This window comes from Thermobia domestica, chromosome 13 (genome assembly GCF_964235325.1).
Source record: "Thermobia domestica chromosome 13, izTheDome1.hap1.1, whole genome shotgun sequence".
Lineage (NCBI taxonomy): Eukaryota > Metazoa > Arthropoda > Insecta > Zygentoma > Lepismatidae > Thermobia > Thermobia domestica.
In genome coordinates, this window is record NC_137466.1 from 211303492 (window position 1) to 211324815 (window position 21324).

At 35.4% G+C, this 21324-nt stretch overlaps 1 protein-coding gene across 1 annotated transcript in view; it reads right to left on the minus strand.

Annotated features, from left to right (window-relative positions):
* Nucleotides 1–21324, minus strand: part of LOC145668989 (DEAD-box helicase Dbp80-like) — a 58416-nt gene that overhangs the window by 24728 nt on the left and 12364 nt on the right. The window contains exons 3-6 of the mRNA XM_081737296.1: nt 20660–20752; nt 14815–14917; nt 13570–13684; nt 9207–9384 (exon numbers count right to left, since the gene is read on the minus strand). Of these exons, the coding sequence (XP_081593422.1) occupies nt 9207–9384; nt 13570–13684; nt 14815–14917; nt 20660–20752 (489 nt within the window). The remainder of the gene's footprint in view (nt 1–9206; nt 9385–13569; nt 13685–14814; nt 14918–20659; nt 20753–21324) is intronic.

Consider the following 21324-nt stretch of genomic DNA (forward strand, 5'->3'; position numbering starts at 1 on the left):
ATGTATTATGATAAATTTGGGTGGTCCACCTTGTTCCCTTTTAGGGGTACAAATTTGCCAAAATATAAACGTAAGCAATACGTTGTACCACGTGTTTGGTATTTTGGCCCAATTTATTTCCTTGGATGAAGTCCTATTACCTTATATGGTTATGTATAGGGGTCTATTCCCTATCATAAGACATAGGTACATTTGTGCACCCCGGGAGGGGTACCTTGGCCCACCCCTTAAATTTTGGAAATTGATCATTTTATATATTTGGTATTATAGTACTGGACCCTAACATGTATTATTATGATAAATTTGAGTGGTCCACCTCGTTCCCTTTTAGGGGTACGAAATTGCCAAATTTTAGTACAACCACGTGTTTGGTATTTTGGTCCAATTTATCCCCTTTGATGAGGTGTTATTATCCTATTTAGTTATATGGTCATGTATAGGGGTCCATTACCTTTCATAAGACCTGGGTATATTTGTGCACTCCTTTAAAAATTTGGGAAGGGTACTTTGGCCCACCCCTTAAATTTTGGAAATTGCCCAATTTAAACATTTGGTATTATAGTACAAGACCCTAATATGTATTATGATAAATTTGGGTGGTTCACCTCGTTCCCTTTTAGGGTACAAAATTGCCAAAAATATAAACGTAAGCATTACGTTGTACCACGTGTTTGGTTTTTGACCTAATTTATTCCTTTGGATGAGGTCCTATTACCTTATATGGTAATGTATAGGTGTTCATTCCCTATCATAAGACATAGGTACATTGATGCACCCCGGGAGGGGATTCGGTATGATAGTACATGACTCAACATGTATCATGATAAATTTGGGTGGTCCACATCGTTCTCTTTTAGGGGTACAAAATTGCTAAAATATAAACATAAGCAATATGTTGTACCATGTGTTTGGTTTTTGGCCCAATTTCTTCCCTTTGATGAGGTTTTATTACCTTATATGGTCATGTATATAGGTTCATTTCATATCATAAGACATGAGTACATTGATGCATCCTTTAAAAATTTGGGAGGGGTATCTTGGCTCATCCACTCGGTTTTAGAAATTGTTTAATATAAGCATTTGGTATCATAGTACAGGTCTCCAATATGCACCACTATAAATTTGGATGGTCCACATCGTTCCCTTTTCATAGGTAAAGAACTACCAAAAATCAAATTTCGGAGGTTATTGACCCCAATTTAGCATGTTATATGGTTTATTACCTTTATATGTTTATGTTCCCTTTTAAATTTGGGAATTATCAAATAACAAAATTCGGTAAACGTTTTTTAGGGCCCATTGGTGTTCCTCTTATGGCCAAATATTCAAAATTTAAATGTTATTGACCGGCTTTATTATTGAATAAGTACAGGATTTATTACTTTTTTCATAAGACACAGGTGTATTTGTGTACCAATCTTAAATTTTGGGAGGGGTACATTTCTTATTGTCGTATCAATAATTGGTAATTGGATAGTATCTCATTCATTGGTTAAATCATTATGATCACGTGATCGGTTATTGACCTATGATGGGATTAGGAGTTCAGGACATTGGTACATTGAAACTTTGTAGGATAATTTGATAATGCGTCATTGGTTTTGATTATTCCCGCCAAATATAAACGTAAGCAAGACGTTGTACCACGTGATTGTCCTTGATGAGGTAGTGTACAGGGATTCATTTCCTTTGTTGTGGTACTTCTTAAGTTTGAGTACACACACACTTCTAGAAAACAGTTGGTTCGACTCAGGTAAACAATTGACGGACATTATTGACATTATTGAACATATAATGATATGATTAACTCTAAGACTTAGGTATATCAAGAGAAGTATTCTTTAAATTTGGGAATGGTGATAAACAGAATTTTAACATAAGGTGCGAAATTTGAAACAATACATTGAACTTTAGTCACAGCTCATAGTCTAAGATCATTGGTGGTGATTGATTTGAAATCTGATAGCTAACCTTATTGAATCTTATGACTCATAGACGAAAGGCAATACATGCTACAACACTGGCAAAGTTATTGTTAATGCAATTTGATTGGTTGATCACTATCTGTCGTGCAATCTGATTGGTTGATCACTATCTTTCGTGCAATCTGATTGGTTGATGATTTTCAAATCTTTACTGTATTCAGTTTTAAGTTTTGTTTAACATTTAAAAATCTTGGTTTCGTTCAACATTTTACACTCACTGATAAATATGATCAAAACCGTTTATTTGTTAATCGAATAGTTAAAAACCGGATAAAGTTTGACGGTTAACCGTGAAACGTAAAATTTTTTTAGTTTGAAATTTTTTTGCTTGAAATTTTTTGTTTGAAAATTTTTTCGTTTCCAAATTTTTTCGTTTGAAATTTTTTGTTTGAAAATTTTTGTTCGAAAATTTTGTTTAAAATTTTTTGTTTCAAAATTTTTTCGTTTGAAATTTTTTGTTTGAATTTTTTTCGTTTCAAAATTTTGTTTCAAAGATTTTTTGTTCTAAATTTTTGTTTCAAAGTTTGGTTTGACATTTTTAAAAGTTTGTGCACTTATTAGTAAAGAACTGGAACTGTTTAGAACAAAAACCTCTGGCAACATGTGGTGCAATAGTACACGTCAGAACATGATAATACAACGTCATCAGTTTTGCATCATATATAAGTATCGTTCGAGTTAGTATTCATGATAACATCATCATGGCTACTTGTCTGCAGTTTCTAAACACACGTGATGTGATGAAATCATTTACCAAGATTACTGATTTACAACAGAATGTACCTTATAGAATCTTAGCTAGCCAAATGATCCCTACAAAGTTTGGATTAAGAATCGTAGTGAAGCTTGAAAATGATAAGAATATAATTTTACCAGCAAGATATTTACCCATGGAAGCATCAAAACAAGAAGAACTGCTGCGTTTCTTAAATACTGGATCGTATCTTTATGTTACAAAGGATTCTTGGGTCGAAGTCATCAACTTGAATTTAGTACACAGCCAGATTCGTCAGCCATTGTGATGAAATCATGAATCAGCACATTCCAATGACGTCAGCTGTAGTTGTATGAATTTGGTTGGTCGGCATGACGTCAGCAACTGTGATGAAATCATGAATTCAAACGTCAGCACATTCCTTACCAATGACGTCAGCAATAACTATAAACCAGCAAATACAGTGTCATCCCACGAAATCATTTGAGCAAGTGCTTTTCAGGAGGAAAGATGTGTACTTCTAACGATAAAAAGTTCATCTTCGCAAGCTATTATCCAATAAACAAAACATGTGACGATTGGTATCAGTGCTAGAACATTTGAACCAGTAATTCGATTGGGCAAAGCAGAACAATTTGGTGTACAACTGACCTGTGAAGAATGGCACGAATCGACCAAATGAATGATGAGCTAAATGTGACCATAGTCAAATCATTAGGCTCAAATCATGAAGTGGTGCTGCGTACAGTCCTCGAAGAGAAGATGGTGCTGTTACGTAAAAAGAGTACATTCCATGTCCCTCGCAACATGGTGTATCTAACACAAACTGAATGGAACAAATTCATCAGCGTATTTCAGTGTGTGAAACATGCAGTGGAAGTGTGTAACAAAACTAGTATATTCCTTCAAAAATGTGTTATGCATATTGTACAACATGTATCTAGATATTGTGATGGTTGTCAACATCGTTCGTGGGTGCATACCTGTATTGATAAACAGTTTATTTGTGATCAAATGGACATTGAGTTTCCACCAATTGATATCGCAATAGACCTTAAAAGACTTCAACTGGAATTAAAATTATATGCTAAAGACAAACTAGTGCAAGAAGTTCAAAATACATTGTATCGACAATATCCAGAACCACTATCTGGTATGGATGTATGTGGAGTGTAATAAAATGATCCATTTCAATGAATTGTGTTTTTTCATTTCAAGTACAACCCCAGGTTCTGACGTGTACTATTGCACCACAATGTTGTCAAAGGTTTTTGTTCTAAACAGTTCCAGTTCTTTACTAATAAGTGCACAAACTTTTAAAAATGTCAAACCAAACTTTGAAACAAAAATTTAGAACAAAAAATCTTTGAAACAAAATTTTGAAACGAAAAAAATTCAAACAAAAAATTTCAAACGAAAAAATTTTGAAGCGAAAAAAAATTTCAAACAAAAAATTTGGAAACGAAAAATTTCAAACAAAAAATTTTAAACAAAATTTTCGAACAAAAATTTTCAAACAAAAAATTTCAAACGAAAAAAATTTCAAACAAAAATTTCAAACGAAAAAATCTCAAACAAAATTTTGAAACAAAAAAATTTGGAAACGAAAAAATTTTCAAACAAAAAATTTCAAGCAAAAAAATTTCAAACTAAAAAAATTTTACGTTTCACGGTTAACCGTCAAACTTTATCCGGTTTTTAACTATTCGATTAACAAATAAACGGTTTTGATCATATTTATCAGTGAGTGTAAAATGTTGAACGAAACCAAGATTTTTAAATGTTAAACAAAACTTAAAACTGAATACAGCAAAGATTTGAAAATCATCAACCAATCAGATTGCACGAAAGATAGTGATCAACCAATCAGATAGCACGACAGATAGTGATCAACCAATCAAATTGCATTAACAATAACTTTGCCAGTGTTGTAGCATGTATTGCCTTTCGTCTATGAGTCATAAGATTCAATAAGGTTAGCTATCAGATTTCAAATCAATCACCACCAATGATCTTAGACTATGAGCTGTGACTAAAGTTCAATGTATTGTTTCAAATTTCGCACCTTATGTTAAAATTCTGTTTATCACCATTCCCAAATTTAAAGAATACTTCTATTGATATACCTAAGTCTTAGAGTTAATCATATCATTATATGTTCAATAATGTCAATAATGTCCGTCAATTGTTTACCTGAGTCGAACCAACTGTTTTCTAGAAGTGTGTGTGTACTCAAACTTAAGAAGTACCACAACAAAGGAAATGAATCCCTGTACACTACCTCATCAAGGACAACCACGTGGTACAACGTCTTGCTTACGTTTATATTTGGCGGGAATAATCAAAACCAATGACGCATTATCAAATTATCCTACAAAGTTTCAATGTACCAATGTCCTGAACTCCTAATCCCATCATAGGTCAATAACCGATCACGTGATCATAATGATTTAACCAATGAATGAGATACTATCCAATTACCAATTATTGATACGACAATAAGAAATGTACCCCTCCCAAAATTTAAGATTGGTACACAAATACACCTGTGTCTTATGAAAAAAGTAATAAATCCTGTACTTATTCAATAATAAAGCCGGTCAATAACATTTAAATTTTGAATATTTGGCCATAAGAGGAACACCAATGGGCCCTAAAAAACGTTTACCGAATTTTGTTATTTGATAATTCCCAAATTTAAAAGGGAACATAAACATATAAAGGTAATAAACCATATAACATGCTAAATTGGGGTCAATAACCTCCGAAATTTGATTTTTGGTAGTTCTTTACCTATGAAAAGGGAACGATGTGGACCATCCAAATTTATAGTGGTGCATATTGGAGACCTGTACTATGATACCAAATGCTTATATTAAACAATTTCTAAAACCGAGTGGATGAGCCAAGATACCCCTCCCAAATTTTTAAAGGATGCATCAATGTACTCATGTCTTATGATATGAAATGAACCTATATACATGACCATATAAGGTAATAAAACCTCATCAAAGGGAAGAAATTGGGCCAAAAACCAAACACATGGTACAACATATTGCTTATGTTTATATTTTAGCAATTTTGTACCCCTAAAAGAGAACGATGTGGACCACCCAAATTTATCATGATACATGTTGAGTCATGTACTATCATACCGAATCCCCTCCCGGGGTGCATCAATGTACCTATGTCTTATGATAGGGAATGAACACCTATACATTACCATATAAGGTAATAGGACCTCATCCAAAGGAATAAATTAGGTCAAAAACCAAACACGTGGTACAACGTAATGCTTACGTTTATATTTTTGGCAATTTTGTACCCTAAAAGGGAACGAGGTGAACCACCCAAATTTATCATAATACATATTAGGGTCTTGTACTATAATACCAAATGTTTAAATTGGGCAATTTCCAAAATTTAAGGGGTGGGCCAAAGTACCCTTCCCAAATTTTTAAAGGAGTGCACAAATATACCCAGGTCTTATGAAAGGTAATGGACCCCTATACATGACCATATAACTAAATAGGATAATAACACCTCATCAAAGGGGATAAATTGGACCAAAATACCAAACACGTGGTTGTACTAAAATTTGGCAATTTCGTACCCCTAAAAGGGAACGAGGTGGACCACTCAAATTTATCATAATAATACATGTTAGGGTCCAGTACTATAATACCAAATATATAAAATGATCAATTTCCAAAATTTAAGGGGTGGGCCAAGGTACCCCTCCCGGGGTGCACAAATGTACCTATGTCTTATGATAGGGAATAGACCCCTATACATAACCATATAAGGTAATAGGACTTCATCCAAGGAAATAAATTGGGCCAAAATACCAAACACGTGGTACAACGTATTGCTTACGTTTATATTTTGGCAAATTTGTACCCCTAAAAGGGAACAAGGTGGACCACCCAAATTTATCATAATACATGTTAGGGTGCAGTACTATAATACCAAATGTTTAAATTGGTCAATTTCCAAAATTTAAGGGGTGGGCCAAGGTTCCCCTCCCAAATTTTTCAAGGGGTGCACCAATGTACCTATGTCTTATGAAAGGGAATGGACCCCTATACATGACCATATAACCATATAAGGTAATAACACCTCATCAAAGGGGATAAATTGAGCCAAAAACCAAACACGTGGTATAACGTATTGCTTACGTTTATATTTTTGGCAATTTTGTACCCCTAGAAGGAAATGAGGTGGACCACCCAAATTTATTATAATACATATTAGGGGCCTGTACTATAATACCCAATGTTGAAATTGGTCAATTTCCAAAATTTAAGGGGTGGGCCAAGGTACCCTTCCCAAATTTTTCAAGGGGTGCATTAATATACCCATGTCTTATGAAAGGTAATGGACCCCTGTATACGCCCATATAACTATATAGGGTAATAACACCTCATCAAAGGGGATAAATTAGGTCAAAAACCCCCGAAATTTGAATTTTTGGCATTTTTTTACCCATGAAAGGGAACGACATAGACACCCAATACTGATAGAGGTACATACTATGGTCCTAGGCTACCATACCCAATTTTTAAATTTGGCAATTTCCAAAATTTAAGGGGGGTGGTCCTATGTACCCCTGCCAAAATTTAGGGGGTGGGCCAAGGTACCCCTGCCAAAATTTAGAGGGGGTGGTCCTAGGTACCCCTAGGTCATTGACCCCGGGCCAGGTCATTGACCTTTCACCCCGGTCATAAAAGAGAGTGAGGATGAGTCATTCGCGCCAACGCCGGGGACTACTACTGACGGCTGGCATGAATCCCGGTTCCGCGAGTGTTGTGGTGAAACACCAACAAGACCAACTTTTACTCACTAAGCAACAATTGTTTACCAGCGAAATTCAAATAATTTCTTCTTTTCTCTGCTGGAAGTATCTGGACAACACGAGACAGTATTGTAAAAATGGACGTATATAATTTGCTCCTCCCCGTGGGGAGTGGGAGCAATACATCACTAGCCAATCGTATTTGTGACACGCGGAAGGATACAAATATTTTGTTTATCGGAGTTTAGAGCTTACGCTGAACAGAGAATAGCTTGTTTATTACATTTCCTTCCACACTGTCTTCCCTTCTTCTAGAAGGTTTATCAGCGAATGAGACAACGGACACACTGTAGACGACGGGATTTTGTCTAGAATAGACATTTTCACCGTTGCAAGGAAATTCTTTCCCTTGTTTCATACAAGATCCGTCCGTAGTTGGTATCATCTCAGGATGTGGACCATAGTTTACGGTACATTCGTGCTTTGGTGGGTAAACCCATTGCATTGTTGGGGGGGTGGGGGTGGGTGGCTCAATGGTAGTGAGTTCACCTCTAGTGCATGAGGTCCTTGCTTCGATCCCAGCTCGCAACAAGTGAGCTTTGTGGTGGACAAACGCCGTGTATGTGGGTTTATTCGAGGTTCTCCTACTTTCTTCATTTCATTCATTTGTCATCATCGTCGTCACCTTCAGCCTAGCTGCCATAACCATAGGACGTAAAACTTAAAAAGATTCCTTTGCATTGTGGAGGACACGAGCGGATAGGTATCCACTCAACTTGGCCTGACTTTCACGGATCCAATTTTCACTTTTCTTCCCGTTTCTGTTACAGCCACATTATTCATTCGAGCAACAAAAGAAACATTGAGTTACCATATTTATCATAATGAACGTCTATGAACAAATTCTCTCAATTCAGCATTATGTAAGAATGTTATACGCCCAAACATAGAAAAAAATCGGTGACACTGTCACGTGCACGTCAGTATTCAAAATCTCTGGACTACTATTTCAGAACTTTCTTTCACAAACAGTAAAACGAAAACAAATAACTTATATCTTAATATAACTTACTAAACAAATATCTTAACCTAATGAAAATAAAAAATATATTACTAAAACTGAATAATTAGTATCTTTCTGACCAAAGTATATACTTATTTACTAAAATTAATATAAGTCGTAACAGTTTCAATAACGTAACGTTATCTTCATCAGACGTTAATTGGCCATCAGACATATGTGGCAATTAACGTCTGATGAAGACAACCTTACGTTATTGAAACTGTTACGACTTATTTTAATTTTAGTAAATAAGTATATACTTTGGTCAGAAAAATATTAATTATTTGAGTAATAGTTCACATGGGATGGAGTTACTCTAAAACTGAAATACAGAAACTTTTTATACATGTATGACGTGTGGGTGTGTAAAGTGCGTTGAGTCAAAAATTAGTGTTTTAGAGAAATTGCATTTGGAAGTTCAGACGTAAATCCAAAATCCGTTTTTACAAAAATGATTAGCTGTTGTAGCTCTTCATGTTAATAGGTTTTTTTTTTTTTTTTATTATTATTATTTAATGCCTGAAACTCAAAGCCAGGTTTCAGGATTTATATTTGGACTTTCAAATGCTACTTGTCTAAAACAGTAACTTTTGACTTAACGAACTTCACACACTCACCCGCCATATATTAAATAACATTTCAACTTACTTGTGAATTCTTATGCTCTGGTCTTGATGACCCTGCGTCGCGATCATGACATCTGCTTCATCCAGGACAAACACAATGATCCGTGACAAGTCAAAGAACCTGAATTTCACTCCCCAATCTAGAACCTTCCCCGGCGTCCCAATAATTATGTGTTCCGTTATTTTGCTTCCTCTAGGAACTAAGAAAACAAAACGAAAAAGAAAACAATGATTACACTCATGTAAATATATACAGGGAGTCCGGCACCAACACTATGCGGCTTCTTCACATAATACAACTTACGTTAGAGATAGCTTAAATGAGGTATTTAACCCTTTAATTCGCAAGCAGTAATAGCGTTACCATTAAAATATTTAGTTTGCTTTTATAGTTGAACCATGTCTTCCTGATCATAATTTCGTAATTTTTAAAGTATTTTTGTACTTTGGTTAGAAAATACAGGATGTTTATTTCAAAGCAACACTGCTATAAAATATGTCTTATGTGTAGCTACCAAGATGTTATAAAATAGAGGATCTGCCCATACAACAAAATTGTGAAACCATACGTCACAGCTTCGCCACACCTGGTCTACCCACTCTGCGCCACTAAGAACGCAATGTTTCGAGCCAACAATCATGGTGGAAGCGAGAGTAGCCAATCAGACGTGCGAGTTTAGATGATGCTCGGTTATTTTTTGGCTTCATTGAGTTAATATGATGAAGACACGTATGGGCAGATCCTCTATTTTGTAACAACCTTGGTAGCTACTGAGCAGCATTGTCCTATTATTGTCAAATATCGTAAGAATACTCTCAGTAATTAGCAGCAGTTTCGTTGAAATATTTTCCTACACAGCAAGAAACCACATATATTAAAAAATAAATAAATAAATAAATAAAATAAAATAAAATAAAAAAACAACTTTCTCGGAACATAGGAGATAAAGCTTCTACAATACTAAATTTGACTGTCCCCTGTTGACGAAGATTAGAAGTATCTAAAGAAGCGACCCGCAAATCATGTATATAAATATTGTATGAAAGCAATAATGCCAATTAAATGATCACTGAACTTATAATGAATATAATGACAGTGTATTACAAATATACCAAAACACAAAAGAGTTTTATTGGCACGTCAGCAAAATTATTCAACTCTCTCCCGAAAGCACTGAGAAATGCCCAAGTGGGTACTTTTAAGAGTAAACTCAAATCATTCTTATTAGATAATCCAATATATGATATAGAAGAGTTTTACGAAATTACAATGCAGTTAAAATGAAAAATAACATAGCATTGAAGAAGTATGAGAAAAATGAATAGATATGTATAGTAGTTATCTATTGTACTGTGTTGTAATCATTATTCTTTTTGTTGCATTGGAATTACAATCGACAACTTATATATATTAGATTATGTATTGCAGTTATATATATATATATATATATATATATATATATATATATATATATATATATATATATATATATATATATATATATATAAAATATAGGGTGTTTCAATACAACACCGACAACGTTTGGGAGATGATTCCTGACACCAAGATAAGACGAAAAGTATAGACCAACCTGGGCGCACAAATACTTCCTTTCGGAGTTATAGGCTGCGGAAAATCTGAAAAAATGAACTTCAAAAGCCCATAGCTTCAAAACTATGGGATCTACCGTAGTCGGTTCAAGACTTCACTTACGAACTAGTATGTGCTCTATCGAAATATCCATGTTTCAGAATTCTGCAATACTTCTGCAACAATTTTTATTTTTGCATTTAATTTGAAGTACTCACCAACTACCTTTATATATTATATATTTTTTTCTTTTTTTTCTTTTTTTCTGTATCCATATTTATAAATATTCTGTATACATTTTTTACCTTTTTGTAAATATTCTGTATGCATTTTAATCTGTAACTTTAAGATCTGACGATTGTAATGCTTTGAATGCCCTCTGGTTTCTGCAATAAAGACGATATGAATATGAATATAATTCGTGCGGATAACGCATTAGAATGCGATGTTGCTTGAGAGCAAGAGTGCCAAATAAAGGGTTAATAATTGTTGGATCGGACGTAGCGACTCCAACCATGGTACCCACGATCCCCTGATCTCTTCCCATTAATTTTCCTTTCCTTTGGGAATACATAAAGTGCAATGTTTATAGAACCCCAGTACCAGATCTGATTGATTTGCGTCGAAGAATTGTTCGTGCTTGTGAAACCATCATATGGCAGATGCTTGAAAACACATGGGATGAGACATAATTTCGTTTGGATGTTTGCAGGACAAAGCGTAGTGCACACGTGGAGATTTATTAATCGCCATAAAAAGGTATGTCTTATTAAAATAAACTTATTACTTGCTTACTTGTAATAAAAGGTTTTTATTGGTAGTATTGGTACCTAATACCCTGTTCTGGTAGTCTTCAGAAGTTTGATATTTCATCTTAATATACATTTTCTTAATAAAACATTTTTGTTTGAATTAAAACTAACGATTAATTACACTGTAAAGCACTAAGAACATCGTTAGCCAAGTGCAGAACTGTAGTATACGATATAATTACTGCATTAGTAATCAAATCAAATATCAATATATAAAAGTGAGTGAGTGAGTGAGTAACTGACTGACTAATCAACGCCTTGGCCAAACCACTTAAGCTAGAAAATTGAAAAGTACATAAGATTTGTGACGTAAAGTACCACTATGAAAGGTTTACTGGAAATTCGACGAGGAAGGAGGAGGGGAAATATGGGTGGCAAATATTGGAGTAAAATGTCCATATCTCCGAATCTCTGAAGGGTAAAGGCATAAGATTTGGTATATCGACTTTCAGTTTAAAATAATTACATGTGTTTCACCGTTTATTGATACTTGTAAAAAGGGTTGGGTGTTAAAATTGTTATTACATATCTCGAAATCATTTAAGGTTAGAGGTATGAAATCTAAAATTTAGTCTCTTCATTTAAAATAATTAAAGACAAATTTCAGAGTTTCTTACTAATTCCCAAAAAAAGGTGGGAAGAAAGAAAAAAGAACGAGAGTTACAACTGTTGTAATAAGATGGCCGTATCTCAAAATTCCTTAATATTAAAGACATGAAAATTGATATTTCGTCTTTTAATTTAAAATACTACTAATTTAAATAAAATAATTAAAGTCGTGTTTCAGCGTTTTTTGATGTTTATCATACAAGGGCACGGAAAAGGTGCGGGTTGCAACTGTTGCAATAAGACATCAAATTTCTCTCAATGTACTATAGTCATTCGTACTACATATTAGTGATAATTTCAGTTTGCTAACCCACTGATGAAATGGTGTGATCTACTTGTAAGTAGGAAAGAAGTTTAAACTTTTCGAAAAGAGTAATATCACAAACATATTCTTGCCGAGAAAAAAAAAAAAAAAAGAAAAAAAAGAAAGGAAAAAAAAAACAGAAGTAAACGCTGAAATATGAGGTTCTAGGCCTTAGGCCAAGCAAATGCAAGATTCTTGGGACGAAGTCCTAAGCTATCCGAAGGCCAATATAGAATAAAAAATACATCACAGTGCCATACTATAAAGCCAGTCATACAAAATAAAAACTTAAATTGCTCCAATCACCAGAACTGTTTAGTCTAATATCAGCATTTAATATAAACTATATACAAGAGAGAGCCTTTATTGGTTGTCATCTACAGTGAATTAAATCCTAATAGATAATGATAATAATACAGAGAGCAGTGGCTCAGCGGTAGTTTCCATTTCTAATGATAGTGTGCATGATTCGATTCCAGAACTTACGACCATACAATATATCCCATGGTATCTATAGGATTTCTCAGAATTCTCCTGTTCCTCCTACATATCTTAATCGACTTATTCCTCTACAATTATTGATTTGCCGTTTACAATCAGCCTCCTCTAACTTAAAAGGAATAACCTTGGATGTTATGCTAAAAAGACTCTTACTTCACAGTTTTGAATGTATGACTAATGTGATCACATTCAAAACCATCCGAACACACAGGATCAGATATGAAACTGCGACAATTCGACAATTCTGCCACATGCTTTACCTCTCAACTCATTAAAAAAATGAAATTTTTGAGTTTTACGTCCCACGGTTATGCCGGTAGGCTAAAGGAGACGGTGATGATGAGAGATGAATGAAATGGTGGAATGAAGAAAGTGGGAGGAAACGGGAGAACCCCGAGAAAACCCACACACACGGTGTTTGTCCACCATAAAGTTCATTTGGCGGGAGCAGGGTTTGAACCCAGGACCCCAAGCACCAGAGGTGAACGCTCTACCACTGAGCCACCGCGGCCCAACTCAACTCATAGATTCTTGTATAAAAATAAATTTCGAACATATGCGTACTTACCTTCTTCCCCTCTGACAGCGAATCTGATTTTGATCTCCGGGCAAAATTCGGCCATCTTAGAAGCTACTTCCCCAGTTTGCAATGCAAGCTCATAAGTTGGTGACAGACATAACACCTGTAAAACGGAAGTACTACTAATAACACATTTTTTAAAATGTGACTTCTACTAGAGATATAAGACGTACACATTTTGTAAATTACAACATGTTTTAAACAAAAATAAAATAACTTCAAAATTTCTTTATTAAAAAAATTGTATTTAAAAACACAAAAATTACTACAGTAGGCCCTCTGACACGTTCGATACCAAGGGTGTGCCACATTATCAACCATCAATATAGTTTCGACGGAAATAGTAACATGAAGCAATCTAGGTAAAAGATGCAAACAATAGAACATGCATTTTATGGGTTTACGCACATTTTAAACCTGTGCAGACGACACAAATATCTTACTATATGAAGTATTTTATCTTTTATACCATAAACTGCCGAAGAACCAATATTGAAGTCAAACTAAAAAATTTTGTTTTCGTCTTTTTCGAGACGATTATCTGGTTTTTGTTGAATAGTAATAGTCACGTGATTACTCTTAATAGTTTTAATATCATTTGAAGAACTTGTGCTGGACTTTGAGACCAATTTACAGTACAACTGCACTGTATGTACAAAGTTGTAATATTGTACAAACGTGATATGTAACCCGCTAGAAAACAGGAAACACTGTGCTGGAAACAATGGAATTGACAGTCACGGTTTTACGTCCCACGATTATGCCAGTTAGGCTAAAGGAGACGGTGATGATGAGTAATGAATGAAATGGTGGAATGAAGTGAGAAGAAACGGGAGAATCCTGAGGAAACCCACGCACACGGTGTTTGTCCACTACAAAGTTCACTTGGCGAAGGCTGGGATCGAACCCGGGGCCCCAAGCACCAGAGGTGAACGCTCTGTCACTGAGCCACCGTGGCCCCTCTGTAATGAAATGAAATGAAATCTTTGAGCTTAACGTCCCTTTTGGCTAAGGGAGACGATGACTAAAACAAGTGAATGATGACGGAAGAATCGCTGAAACGATAAAGTGGGAGGAGACGGAAGTACCGCGAGAAAACCCACGAGCACGATGTTGTCCATCACAAACTTACTTGGCAGGGATGTCTACTGTAATGTTGTCAGTATTAATATCAACGGGGAAACAATCTAACCAAAGACACGAAATTTAAAATAGGCAATAAGATAAACATACCTGTGGATAGTGAAGGTTTGGATTTACTCTGCTAAGCATAGCCAATACAAAAGCTGCAGTCTTTCCAGTTCCTGATTGAGACTGGGCTATCATGTTCTGAGGTCTGCGTAAGATTTAAAGAAAACGAAAAAGAAGTTAGAAAATGCACATATTCTCAACAGTGATGATAATACTAATTCAATAACAATCAATATTCTGTCGACGACTTCACTCACAAACTCTACACCACCACCTTCTGAATAAGTTAGTTACTTAAAATAAACTTTTCCCATAAAGAAAATCAAACGTTTTGCAGTTTCACGTAACTACAATCATACAACACACACACTAAGAAATCGCATTATTGAAATATTCTCTCGTTTCAACGTGTCAGCCTTAATCTTTAGTTTGGAGCTGCTATCTTCTTCTGTGCTACTTGTTAGGCACGTATAAAGAATTTACATAATCGTTAGGTTAGAACAAAATGAAAACTCGTTTATATTTGTTACCTGAATATAAAACTTGTATATTCATGGAAAGAATCAACTACGATACGGTAAAGGGCATACCCTACATTGTCTATAATAAAATAAGAAAGCAACCAAGATAATGCTCACAAAATACCATTAAATGAATTGAAATGAAATTTTTGAGTTTTACGTCCCACGGTTATGCCGGTTAGGCTAAAGGAGACGGTGATTATGAGTAATGAATGTAATGGTGGAATGAAGAAAGTGGGAGGAAACGGGAGAACCCCGAGAAAACCCACGCACACGGTGTTTGTCCATCACAAAGTTCACTTGGCGGGAGCAGGGCTTGAACCCGAGACCCCTAGCACCAGAGGTGAACGCTCTACCACTGAGCCACCGCGGCCCCCCATTAAATGAATTGAGATTTATTCTCAGGTCGTATTCCCTAGATAAGTTACCACGGCACACTCAACTTCTACACTAAAGGAAAGTTTTGAAAGAACTACTCATTCATTTACTATTTTGCTTCCGACGTTATACTGTTTGCTGTTGTGTCTTACAAGTAAACCTTACGTTTGGGTGAATCGAGTTGCTGACTGAGACACATATGAGAAAGTAGTACTAAATATGGTCAGTATTTCAGTGAAGTTTTAGGTGCGAAGCTCCAGGGGTTTAGGAGGTACAGCTACCAGAACATCACATAGAAGTACAGAATAGTCTTCATACAGTTGGAGGTAAAAGCTCTGTAAGACCTCTTGTAACGACAAAAGGTGAATAACAAATATATGGGTATATATTAGGACTAGGGGGAAGTCATATAGTAAGGGTATACCTGACGGCGGCCATCTTGAAATCCGCCATTTTGAGTTAAGGTTAAGTTTTTAAAATAGGAATAGGGTCATGTGATACATGATTTAAGGCGCAAATTTAATCAGAAGAACAATGGTGACGTTAATTTTGATTTACGCGCAATTGGTAAAAAGTTACAGGGAAATTAAGCATTGTTGCAGCATATGTATTAGTCCTTTACCTCACCTTGTAAATTTTGTGTTAATAATAATAATTAAATAAAAAGCAGGTGGATAAATATTAGGTCTATGGTAAGAGTTGCCTTGATGGCGGCCATGTTTAAATCCGCCAATTTTAATCAGACAAAAGTTTTAAACAAAACGCATAACAGTGAGACATTATTAATAGCAAATTTTACCATAACTCCAACGGTATAACCATTTTTGCTTTATCATTAACCAGCACAAAATTAAATGGATCGCTCCTTACGACTACTGCTCGGAATTGTTAACGACAAATGTGTCAAGTGTAACTCGTTTGCCTTTGTCAGGTGTGCTCACGGTGAGCAGAGCATTTGTGCAAGTCATGGACTCTTTTCTGAACTACATATTGATTGTACTATTTGGTCTAGGAATTAATTCGTGGCGGGTGGACAAGAGATGGCGCAACGAACGGAGCGTCCTACAGTTCTGTGTATCCACACATGTGTTGCAAACCCTGTCATCGCGTATCGTTCGTAGTATAGGGCAGTGGATTAAAGCGTCAACAACACCAGTTTGTAGTTAAGTGAACATGGCGCAATTTGTGCCTGATAAAGTGTTTTTGCGGGGTGTCCTGCTGCATTACTTTAACATGCAGAAAAGTGCGACTGAAAGTCATCGTATTTTGGTGGAAGTGTATGGTGACCATGCTCTAGCTGAGCGAACGTGTCAGAAGTGGTTTGCACGGTTTAGAAGTGGTGATTTCGGCTTGGCAGACCAAGAGCGAGCTGGACAGCCAAAAAAAATTTCAAGACGAAGAATTGACAGCATTGCTCGAGCAGGATTCGTGTCAAACGCAGGAACAACTTGCAGCAGCATTAGGCGTTGATCAACAACAGTCTCCAAACGCTTGAAAGCCATGGGAATGATTCAAGAGATGTCACATTGGGTTCCACATGAATTGAAAGACAGAGACGTTGAAAGACGAAAAACCATTTGCGAATTGCTGCTTCAACGACAGAGCAGAAAGGGGTTTCTGCATCGAATTATTACGGGTGATGAGAAGTGGATCCATTACGAGAACCCTAAACGAAAAAGGCCTGGGTGAAACCAGGTGAACCAGGTCCATCACAACCAAAACGAGATATTCACTGTGCAAAGGTTATGCTGTGCATATGGTGGGATATGAAAGGTGTGGTGTACTATGAGCTGCTGCAACCGGGTGAAACTATGAATGGAGAACGTTATCGACGACAATTAATGCGTTTGAAGCAAGCTCTGGCCAGAACACGACCAGAATTGGAGAACAGACATGATAAACTTATTGTTCAACATGATAACGCTCGCCCACATGTCGCAAAACCGGTCAAAACCTATTTAGAAAATGTCGGATGGGAAGTTTTACCCCACCCGCCGTATTCACCAGATGTTGCTCCTTCGGACTACTACTTGTTCGATTGCATGAACAACGATTTGATTGGACAGCGGTTTACTTCTTCAGAAGATATCGAAACATGGGTCTCTGGACTGGATCGCTTCCAAGGATGAGGACTTCTTTCGCCACGGAATCCGTACATTGCCTGACAGATGGGCGAAAGTGGTGGCTAGCGATGGACAATATTTTTCTTAAGGTATTTATGTATTTGTGTTTGTACTACAGCTTCAATGTGTGCGTACCAACCGCACGAATTAATTCCTAGACCAAATAATTGATGACTTTTCTGGAAGAAAGACCCAAGTTCAATTATGACTCAATTCCACTTTGGTCATTTTTCCTTAAATTAGCAACTTGTTTATGCGATAACAAATGCTGGTTATTGATAAAGCAAAAATGGTTATACCGTTGGATTTATGGTAAAATTTGCTATTAATAAGGTATCACTGTTATGCGTTTTGTTTAAAACTTTTGTCTGATTCAAAATGGCAGATTTGAACATGGCCGCCATCAAGGCAACTCTTAGCATAGACCTGCCACCTGCTTTTTATTTAATTATTAACATTAACACAAAATTTACAAGGTGGGAAAAGGACTAATACATACGCTGCAACAATATTTAATTTCCCTGTAACTTTTTACCAATTGCGCGTAAATCAAAATTAACGTCACCATTGTTCTTCTGATTAAATTTGCGCCTTAAATCATGCATCACATGACCCTATTCCTATTTTAAAAACTTAACCTTAATTCAAAATGGCGGATTTCAAGATGGCCGCCGTCAGGTATACCCTTACTATATGACTTCCCCCTAGTCCTAATATATACCCATATATATGTTATTCACCTTTGGTCATTACAAGAGGTCTTACAGAGCTTTTACCTCCAACTGTATGAAGATTATTCTGTACTTCCATGTGATGTTCTGGTAGCTGTATCTCCTAAACCCCTGGAGCTTCGCACCTTAAACTTCACTGAAATACTGACCACATTTAGTACTACTTTCTCATATGTGTCTCAGTCAGCAACTCGATTCACCCAAACGTAAGGTTTACTTGTTAGTATCTTGGTTGGCATACATACATAAAACATTGAACCCGGAAGTTATAATATATTTTTATAGCACAGATTTTTTTTTTTAATATAAAATTTAACACGAATCTTGTGATCAGAAGCAGTAGCGACTGGTTGTTGTTGTTTACAATAATTTAACAATGAACTCAATATTTTTAATAGAATTATGTGATTTAAGCTTTCTTTAGATGCACAACAAATTTAAGGGTGTTTTGGCGAATTCTTGATTACATTTGTTATTGTTAATTTCATATTCTATGTTATATAGTTTCAGTGTAAAATGGCTGCTTTGCTTTATCTGGAACTTTGGCAAATAAATAAATAAATATATACTTGTGGAAGGCATATAGAAGATGTAATGGTTTCCGGTTCAATTTTACATTTGGAAAAAGGGACCAAATAAATGTACAAGCCTGCATCAACTAAAATACAGTCTTCAGGCAAAACAAAAATTAGCCAATATTAACATAATTTATTCTTCTATATACCACTCCAAATATTTAATTTATTCGCAGACAGATTTCTATTTTTAACGTTTTTACTTCAAAGCACCTATATTTTGACACAAGTAAGTTGATCAAAGTGGTCAAAATTTATGACTCCTCAAATTGAAGCTTAAACTTTTTTTTTTTTTTTTTAATCTAAGTTTAACGTTTCCGATTATGAACAAGGCTAAAAGAGACGGTAATGATGATGGATTTAAGAAAGTTGGACGAGACGAGAGAACTCACGCAAAACAGTATTTGCCCACTATAAAGTATTCTGCGCGACCTGGGTTCGAACCAGGGTCTCCATACACCAGAGATGAAACTTCTACCACTGATAAACTAAAAATAGTACCTTCATAAAACACAAAGAGATTTTATTCATAGGTCACTTTTAAATTTTACTAAAAGTTGCCCCCCCCCCCAAAAAAAAAGGAACAATTTTATGTATGGCATGTATGTATGGCGAAACAGTAAAATCTATCTTTTGCAATTTCTTATTATGAAAATTCATTTCCCTTATTCCAAGCATGGAAAAGCAAACGACCAAAGGGTATTTAAAAACTAAAAGTAAAAACACTACATCTGTAAGAGATTTGCTGCACGCACAGTTTCCGCACTTATGCTGTAGTCTTATTAAAACCAGATTAAGTCATTCACATTAAAACTGAAACATGTCACAGGCATATTTTCAACTTTTAATGCAAGTGTTTAAAATGGAATGAGACCTGTTGTTCAAATGGTTAAGTAGGAAAAAATTACAGCAATTTTCTTATATAATAAGTTACGACTGAAGAATTTGTGTATATATGTTAGCACTGTGGGAATAAATTTTCTAATAATTTGATTAAAAACACGAGTACACATAGACAAAAAAAAAAAAAAAAAAAAAAAACTGATCATATTAGACCCCATTATAAATGGGACACTATTGTACAGTCATGTTCAAAATGATTGTCGCATATCTATAACTGTCTTCTTGGAAGAATATAATTTGATAATGACTTTGCAGGGTACTTTTAATACCGACACTATGTGTAGAATCGGGAAATGTATATTTGTGGTAAATTTCATAGGAAAAGAATTATAAACACGAAAATAAGAATGAGCAAAACAAAATGTTGCTAAATGGACAAGAAAGTTTTATTTTCGTTTTACTGTTCTTACTTACTGCTCTTTTGACATGAAATTTGCCACATACATTGTCTTTGCCAATTATACACATACTAACATTCTAAGAAAATACCGGGCGAATTCGTTATCAAATTATATTCCTACAACAACATATTTGTAGACATGCGACAATAATTTTGGACATGAGTGTACATACAACTACCATAAAAGGCGAAAATAGGTAAATCCTAGTCCAAAATTACGAAGTTTAATGACAAAATTTAGTCATATAATACTTACGGATCCGCTAAAAGTGTAGGAAGTGCTGTTTCCTGGATTTTTGATGGAGCATTGAATCCCATACCATAAACACCCTTCAGAAGTTGTGGTGTCCTTGAAAAAAAAAATTAATAATAATATTTACGTGCTGAGAATAGCTAAGAGCAGAAATGCAGCGAAAATACAGCACTTTGTCTTATACTTCAATATTAACCCAATAATATAGAAAAAGAGATATATAATGATTAGCTTTAACATGAAGTAATGAAAAGGAAAGCTCGAACTAAATAACTCTATGGCCTATAGAACCTGGAGGGTTAATGCCGCGTTCACAAACTCTCTTCATTGACTCCTGTTCTTAGACAACTCAATCCAGTTTCTACTTTGTACTGTTTCTGTGAGATCCATCTTAACATTATCCTTCTATCTGCGCCTAGGTCTTCCTAATGGTCGTTTTCCGATTGGACTTCCAGTTAAAACTTTGAGAGCGTTCCTATTTTCTTCCTTCTGCCTAAATGACCTTGCTGACCATAACATGTTTGTAAACTGTATAAATTATGCAGTTCTTCGTTTTGAAGTTTCTGCCATTTCCGGTTCTCTTGAGTCCGAATATTCGTCTCAGGAATTTATTCTCAAATACTTTCAGTCTGTGTTATTCCTTCAGGAGTAAGCGACCATGTTTCGTA